Source organism: Acanthopagrus latus, chromosome 4, assembly GCF_904848185.1.
Source record: "Acanthopagrus latus isolate v.2019 chromosome 4, fAcaLat1.1, whole genome shotgun sequence".
Taxonomy (NCBI): Eukaryota; Metazoa; Chordata; class Actinopteri; order Spariformes; family Sparidae; genus Acanthopagrus; species Acanthopagrus latus.
This window is the reverse complement of record NC_051042.1, coordinates 18,094,210-18,103,184: the sequence shown is the minus strand read 5'-3', so window position 1 is coordinate 18,103,184 and position 8,975 is coordinate 18,094,210. Positions and strand designations below refer to the sequence as shown.

Sequence of the window (8,975 nt, the reverse complement as noted above, 5' to 3'; positions counted from 1 at the left end):
TAACTGAAAAAATATGTATTTTTACTGAACATTTTTAGGAATTAAACTTATTCTGAAACCTAAAGGTCATGATACATCGTTTACAGGCATTTAGTTTTGTTTTTGTCTGATCTGTGTCATCTCACACTATTGTTGTGAAACAGTAAGTGTCCAGTAGAGGGTGCTATTCATCCTATTGTGAAATTGAATGTGTACATATCGTTACAATTCTATTATATGCTTCTCTTTTCCTCCCCCAGCTAATATTGTACTCATCGGGACAATCAGCATTTTTATGAAGCAAAGTTATGACTTTCTACGGAATCTGTATGGATTTATTTATCTAAAATCTTGACAAATTATATAATAAATTCCCACAGTGCGTACATTCCATTAATTGTATCTAACCATTAGGAGATCATTTCAGGCTGGAATTTAATCTTGTCGATTTGGGTTGTTGTGCAGGTGCCATAACTTTGACTTTTGTTTGAAATGCACCTATTGCGTACATCATCTTATTGACACAGCTGAGATTTTCCAGATGGTGAATTACAGCATTAAACAAATAAAGCCAAGACAAACTGAGCTGTGTTGTGTATTAGTTTTCTTTATTTAAGGACTTTTAGAAATGGGCTGCAATGTCTGAAGTGAACATCAAATATCAAGCTCTATATATGAACATGTCCCCTGTATAAGTACTTCCTTGCACTGTGAAAGCCTCCACAGGAGCTCAGCCGTTTGGCGCATTCCTGCACACACTCTGGCGGTGAGCTATTGACCCGCTGCGTGTCGTAGGGCTGAACACCTGTTTCTTTAATTCTCCATCTCTTCAGTCTGTGTCAGCCTAGGTCAACGGGACCAGAACTTGGAGACAGATGAGCCTTGGACATCTACAAGATAACTCTGGGGGCTTTTCCAAAGCCTCCCCAGATGTCTGTGAGTCCTCTGTCTTTGTGGAGCAGAGGGGCTGGCTGGTTACACTCCTGGGAATGCATTCCTGAGCTTTTGCATCATGTGAAACTCAGCCTTTGCTGCCCCATTGTCACTGTTTAGCTCTGCTCCCAGCAGGGAAAACAAACAAGATTGATCTTATTCTAGTGCTTTCTTTAACAAGATAGAAACTCGATCTGTGTGGCATTTGGTAAGCGGAAAGTGCAGGTAGCAGAGGTATTTGTAGAAGGCAAAGATCTAACAAGATCAAATGAATAACACTTTTTCTTTTTGCAGTGTTCCTGTCACAGTCACACTCGGGGGGCGATATTTTATCATATTCTAATATTTAATTTGTCATCAAGATAAAGCTGTACACGGTTTTAATGGATGGATGTCTCTCAAATGTGCATTTGTATAAAACATTAAAAGCCATGTCATGGTATTTAACATAAGTACATTTACTTAAGTACTGTACTTAAGGATAATTCTGAGGTATTTGGTCTTTTATTGAGTTTTTCCCAGTTTCTCCCACCTCATACTTTAACTCCACTACATTTTGGAGGCAACAAATAAGTAAGTGTCAAAAGTACGCTGTGTGTAGTATGCATATAAATACATATGCCAACTGTACAACTTACATTTACTCTTACGTTTACTACAAAATACATTTAATATCACATCCTCAGAGACTTTCACTGTTGTACTATTTGTATGGGTGACTTTCACTTACACCAAACTCATATTTTAACACAGTATTTTTTACTTTTTCTCAAGAATGACTTTTGAGTATTTCTAACAGCACTGTCCTGATATATAACAAGGTTTCTTCACAGATGCTGAGTTGTACTGTGAGCTCTTGTAACAGGAGAGGGTGCTGTCTTCTCAGTTATACTGCAGGTCTGACATTAACTCTATACAACTTGAGTGATACATGGATTTATTTAATTATTCCTATATGTGAAAAATGCAAAAGGAAGGAAGAAAGAAAAGTAAAGAAAATTAAAAGAAAAGAAAAGACAAGAAAAGAAAAAAAGAAAAGAAAAGGGAAAAAAAAGTCCTCTCTGAACTATCATCATCGATCATTGGGATGTTAATTCAGATGGGAACTTGTAATACAGATTCTCTTTGGGTTTACAGTCCCTTATGTTAAATGAAACTATGAACGAATGGAACAGAAATGGAAGCCTTGCTGTGTCTGTCTACACATACAACATACCTGTATGCCTTGAAACCACTATTTATCCCCCCTCAACTGAGCCGGCACAAACTAACCTGTTTGGCAGCTTTTCCGAAGCATTTTCTGATATAATAACAGGTTGGTGGGCTTTAAGTGATGTAATCAGACCGATCAGTCCAGTTGTTATGTGATTGGCAATATCGTTCCTCCAGTTTCACTGAGAGGAACTGTGAAGAAAAACATGTTTGTGTGAACTGCTAGGGAAATACCCAATCTCGCCTTTTCTTTTCACAGGAAGCAAAACTGTTGCTGGAGGAGATACAAGACCAAAAATAAATGACTTACAATGTGTCAAATTTGTAGCAGTTCATAGGCTATTTCTTGTAGATGCGTGTTCTTGTTGGTTGGAGAGAGAGATTGATAAATATACAGTATATCTGGTAATCATCATTGGTGTTCAGATACTTGTTCCTGGCAGTGTTTCTGTGAAAATGCTTGCTTGAAATTTCCTGAAAGAGAACATGGAGGGATCAACTTGTTTGAATTACAGTAAGTCTCAAAGCATTGGCACAAGAAGGGCAAATAGCAAAGTGGTGCAATGCATCAGAAGATTCGGATAAGATGGACCTTTTGTCCTCTCTGTCCCTGACAAGAACAGTAACCCCTCTTAATTGACAACCAGGCATGGTACAACTTGTCCCCACAGCCTTTAGGTTGACAGTCCAAACATTGAAACAGCTGTGAACCACAGCTCAAGAATGGCCCACATTTTGCAAATCATGTTTAAACCAGATCAAATCAGTTTCCTTTATGAATCACTCAGAATGCCTTTTAACTTGTTGTGCTTACTTACTTACTTATTATGGCTGTGACTGACTCAACATTTACTTGTTTGCCACGCAAGAAGGAATTTTCACACTCATTTATTTTTTTCTTGATGACAACACAAGACACACGAAAAAATAAAAGAGGATAATCACCTTCAGCCCGCAGGGAGAAAATGTGCAGCGGAGTGGGTGTGCGCAGGGGGAGGAGGGGTTAAAGATGGGGAGGGTATAGATTGCAGACGGAGCTCCGGTGGGGTAGGCTGGATTGTGATAGCGACAGATGTCTAGAAAACTGCGAGGGGCACTCCTCACTTACACCACAGTCCCACACTGCACCTCGGAGAGCAGGGGCGGAATCTGCAGCTGTCACTCCAAAGAGGAAGGGGTTACCTCCATTATCACATCCAGCCGGGAGCTTTGGGCGAGAGGCGCGAGTGATCACTCTCTGGAAACACAGGTGGGTCTCATCAGAGCGTTGGGATTAAGAAAAAAAAAATAATAATAATGATTATAATAGTAATAGCAATAATCAGAGGTGTTTCATTAGGTTGGTTTTAAGAGAGAAAATGAAAGGGGAAGAAAAAGAAAGATGCTTAGGAGCAGCAGCTTCCCCATTGTTCACTCTCTTTTCTCCTATTATGCAAATTCTTACATTGGAAGGCTGGCATGTCTTTCCCCCCCCCTTTTCTTCCTTTTTTCTTTTCCCGTTCTCAGTGATCGAATTTGATTTAGTGCCTCTTCTCAGGCAGCAGCGCTGTGGGTTTCTTTCTTTCTTTCTTTCTTTTTTCTTCTCCTAAGTAGGCCAGGCGATTAAAGAGCTTCCTGGATGGATAAAGAACAAAAAAAAAGCGCACACACAACTAAGTTATGAAGTTGCGACACTTGATAGCTATTAAAACGTCGTGGTGTTGAATGTCGTTGTTTTTTCCGCTTGCTGGTGTGAGTACGACATTTTAACATGAACAATAAAAGAGCAGAGAGAGCAGCTGAGAGAGAGAGAGAGAGAGAGAGGCAGCGGTCGGTGGGTGGGTTGTAATATGGGGGATGGAGACCCCTCTGCAGCTTTTTATCAGTCAAGGATTGGTGGCCGGTGTTTGCTGTAATTCCCCTGTACAACAGCCTATGTGTACACCCCACACTATGGTGTAGATTAACATCAGTGCTTATTTTATTTATTTATTTATTTTTTATCTTATGCCAATTTAGCCCAACCCGTTACTTTTGTCAGTGAGCAGCTGCTGGTGATGAATCCCCATCCTTTGTTACCGGCCGGCACATGCTGCCCAACCTTTCCCCTCCATATTCGCAATCTTGTGTTTTTAAAAAAGCCTTCAAGCGGGCCCCCTGTACATTTCACTCCGGTATTTGCTCAGAATATATCTTGGAAAAAAGGAGAAAATCCACAATGATTTGATGTCAGGTTGACTCCTTGAGAGGAACGTGCTTTGTCTGACTTATACAGGCCGGTGTCATGGATTTGGCAAATAAGACGGCAACATCATTAAAAAGCATAATTGGCTATAAGTGAATTCAAAAGCAGAAATAGGCTGGCTTTACTGTAAAAGCAGATGACTTCTTCTCACCGCCAGGCTGCTCCTTACTGTAAACTGGTTTAATGGATGCGCAGCCTATAGTGGTTTGTGGTGCATCCTGTCTTGATTGATCTGTTGTAGCACTGTGGACAGTTCTCATATTGTTCGTACCCACATGCCGTCCTGGGTAAAAGTCCTGCTGGTGGCCTTTTGGACATTATAGGGAAAACGGCCAACGGTGTATAATTTTTTTTTTTCCAGCTACTGTTTGAAAAGCATCTGTCAGTGGGCTAATCAATGTGTCAGATTCTAGTGTTTAAAATGAATGCAGGCCAAATAACCTTCATTCTGCAAGACCATGGCGTTCTGAGGCTCTTTCGCAGCCAATTCAAACAGGTTGATTTGTCCACAGTCAGCTGAAACCCAGTCACTAAGATAAAGTTGAACTTCCAGTTCTCTATTCTGTCACTGAAGGAAGTCGCATTGTGTTGCAATCACAAACTCTTCCCCTGCGGCCCATACATTATTGTGACATAAGCACAAAGACGTGCCTGTCGTAGATTTTTGCTCCAGTCACAGAATGTTTCAATTGGATTATTCTGGAGTTGGACTGATCTCAAAATCCAGTTTTGTAATGTATATCCGGTATGTGAATATTGCAGGGTGAGGGTTGAATTTCCTTTGTGAGACACACCACAGTATAGTTTGTTGCTTGTCATGCTGAGAGAAGAATAGTTGCACATCTACTTCATAGATCTGCAACTCAGAGTTGTGGGCTAATTTGGCACCGAGCCTCACCGAACATTCCTGACAGCACAGAGAGTCTGTGGAGTTGTCCGATCTCAGTAAGGTTCCCATGCATTTACATTTGTTTTCTCGCCAAACTGTGTTTGGCAGAGTGCAGCTTTCCAATTGAACCTCTACTTCACATCTAGACAATAGACTTCTTTCCTTTATCCTTTCTCACTGGACACTGCTTTACATTTGAAGGAACCAAGTCAAAGCCACACTGCATTTTAGAAAGTTTGACAAAACATATCCTTAATGTTCACATGTGATGTTTAAATTTTAAAGGACCAATTTGTCCATTAATACTGAAACTTGGGTTCTCCTGGTTGTCAACTGACTTTCTGGATTGGTAGATCGGCCCAGCCTGAAGTGTCAATATTTGACGAGTTGGGAATGAGACTTAAAAATCAAGTAAACATGTACATGTGTATATTAACAGTATCACCTCTATGCTTGGGTTAGCAGTGTTACCTCATGACAACAACATCCTCAGTTTGAACTCAGCCAGCTGTGGCTTTTTAAGTAAGTTTGCAGGGTTTATGGGTTTGTCCCCATACAAATCTACTGTAGAGATTAATGTTTGTCTATGTCTCCAAGATGTACTATATACTATATATATACACAGTACATTTCTGGACAATGGAGTTGTTTTAAACATTCATGATTAAAGAGACAGGCCAAGTTGGACAATGTTTAATCTTTCATATTAAAAGACACCTTTATGCATTTGTTCCCAGGAGACACTATGGGAGGCAAACTGAGCAAGAAGAAGAAGGGATATGATGTGAGTGACCCCAAACAGGCCAACGATGAGACTGCAGCTGCAGGTGCAGAGGAGTCTGCTAAAGTGGGCGCTGCAGCCCCACCCACGAATGCTGAGGTGACAGCTGAGGCAAACAATGTGGAAGCAGCAACTGAAGCTGTTAAAGCTCCAGAAGAGCCCAAAACTGCACCTCCTGAGGAACCAGTTGCGTCACAGGAGGCAGCTCCAGTAGAGACAGCTCCTGCAGCAAAAGAGGACGCTGCTCCAGTGGCAGTGGAACCAGCTGCAACCGAGGAACCTGCAGCTCCAGTAGTAGAAGAAGCAGTTGCAACAGCAGTAGAGGCAGCTCCAGTAGAGGTACCAGTTGTAGAAGAACCTGCTCCAGCACCAGAGGAACCTGCTCCAGCACCAGAGGAACCTGCTCCAGCATCAGAGGAACCTGCTCCAGCACCAGAGGAACCTGCTCCAGCATCAGAGGAACCTGCTCCAGCACCAGAGGAGCCAGCCTCAGTTGTAGAGGAAAAAGCTCCAGTAGAGGAACCAGATGTTCCAGCAGCAGAAGAAGAGCCTGTGCCTGAACCTGAGCCTGTAGCTGTACCTGAAGAAGTTGCTGTACAAGAACCTGCTGCAATTGTAGAATCTTTGCCTGAGCCAGAGGTTGTTCCTATCAGCATGGAAGAAGCACCCAAGGCTGCTGAGCCAGAGCCCATCGTAGAGACTGTTACTGAGCCAGCCGCTGCTGTGGAGGAGACAGTGCTGCCCACTGCTGTCCCTGAACCTGAGCCAGTGGCCGAGCCAGTGCTTGAGCAAGTCCCAGAACTGGAGCAAACCCTAAAACCAGAGCCAGAACCTGTACCAGAGCAAGTCCCAGAGCCAGAGCAAGCGCCAGAGTCGGAGCCAGAGCAAGTGCTAGAGCCAGAACCTGAGCAGAAGGTTGATGCAGTAGAATCTCCAGCAGAGGAAAAAGTTGATGAAGTTGAGCTACAACCAGTTGTTGCCACATCTGAACCCGAGACCGTGGAAGCAGAAATATCTGAGGTCTTGGAGACTGAGGCAGAGGCGGTCCCCAATGATCAGGAATCTGTTGCAACAGACGCCTCCAGCGCCGAGGCGGCAGCTGAGCCAGAAGCAGAAGAACCTGTCCCTGAGATTGTCGTCTCAGAGTCTGTGTCTGCTAACGAAATTAGTGCTGAGTCCGAAGTGGTAGCCGAAGCATCTATGGAAGAGGTGCCTTCCCAGGAGCCCGAGCCAGAATGTCAGATGGAAAATGGAAATGTAGAGAGTCCCTCTGTTACAGAGGATGTGGAGGATGCACCCCCAGCTGTGAATGGAGAGTGCACAGATTCCGCTGTCACACATACAGAGGAATGTGTTAATGGCGATGAAAAGCCAGAGGAGACGCCCATCAAGGAGAAGAGTGACTTTGAACTGAAAAAGGATGTGAGCCTAGATGGGGATGTCCAGGAAGTTCCCGATGGAGTCCCTGACATGGCGGGCGAACTCGGCACTGAGGTCACCCAGGCAGTCTGAAAAGAAGCGACCTTTCAAATCATTGTGAATTCCGTTGAATCCTCCACTGCGAGAAAGCCATCAAGGTATCACAAAAACAGCTAGGCTTTCTGGAATGCTGTAACCACCGCAATGTCTACAGTGGTAACTCAGGCAAAAGGATGTTTTTCTTTTGAGTAACCAAAAATGAAATGCAACCACTTGAGGATAGAAAGAGAGGCAGACAGAAAGAGAGAGAGAAAGGGAGAGATAGATAGATGGAAGTGCAGAGAGGAGACTTGAGTTTGGAGTTTGGAGGTGAGTGCAGACGAACAGTGAACCTGGACAGCGAAGCAAAAACAGTTCTGGACAGTAACTGTGATATTAACGAATGAAACAAATTAATCTGTCATTGTGTGTGTGTGAGCCAGATGAATATTACAAAGCGGTTTTCTTGGAACAGCATCCATTACTAGTATGTTATCTGATTTAGAATGTCGTATATCCTTTCTATTACTATATGCAGAAACCTGGCATAAATGTTTTGGCCTTTTATAATAATGGTACCTGTAAAGACTGTTCATTTTAAATTGATTGTTCGGAATAGAGAATAAAAAGAGATTGTTATAGCCTACAGTGATCTTCTTTTCTTTACACACATTCTCCTAGCATCACAATCGTTTGAGGCACTGGGCCACTGGTCGGTGTTGACTGTACTTCACTCAAAGCAAGGGGGATCAGACGAATCAGGAAATATTAGAGATTCTGTCACTCCAGCTGTGAGAGGAGCAGACCAGTGTTATTTGCGGAACATCTCAGCTCTGTTAATATCAAACCACTTGTTGACTTCCACCGCCACTACAGCTCGTATCAGCTCCTGTGGCATAGAGCCTAACTGATTATTTGTATCTACGAAGAGCAATGTCCTTTAGGTCAGTGGCCACACTACAAATATTTTGGTTGGTGGAACATGGCTGCCCATTCTTTGCAAACAGCATGTCAAGATTGGGCAAACAAAAAAAGGATTTCGCTTTACCCAGACAAATCAGTCCAGTTTTCTGGTGGTTTCGGTGATGGTCTTCACCGCCTCTTTCTCTCTCACGTCGCCATGGCTGTTGCTGAGGCTTCATGCCATAGCAGCACACCCTGCCAACATTTCACAGATCCATACCGGCAAAAGGGGAGCTAAAGGGGGGGAGGGGCAGGAATGCTTGCAGGAGGCAGAGAAAAGGAAGGGGGGGAGGGGGAGGGGTGTTCTCGGATGAAAGCAAGTGCTATGATGCTGCACCGAGGCAAAAGAAGATGTCAAAATGAGAGGCTCTCTCTTTTGGTTAACAACGTTTTCAGACTCTCTCATGGATAGAAATTAGTCGAGCAGTCGGTGAACCATTAGATTAATATGGTTGGATGGTAATTGTTAGAGGTAAACATGTTTTGACACCTACCTGATGCCCTCTTGCAGAATGCCACCACGCCTGCTCCTCACA

General features: G+C 43.2%; 1 protein-coding gene across 1 annotated transcript; it reads left to right on the top strand.

Annotated features, from left to right (window-relative positions):
• Positions 1–3,158: 3,158 nt before the first annotated feature.
• Positions 3,159–8,124, top strand: si:dkey-56m19.5 (fibrous sheath CABYR-binding protein). Its single transcript, XM_037096325.1, has 2 exons — positions 3,159–3,373; positions 5,975–8,124. Exon 2 carries the CDS (start codon positions 5,983–5,985, stop codon positions 7,528–7,530), a length of 1,548 nt encoding a protein of 515 aa, XP_036952220.1. The 5' UTR covers positions 3,159–3,373; positions 5,975–5,982; the 3' UTR covers positions 7,531–8,124.
• Positions 8,125–8,975: the final 851 nt, after the last annotated feature.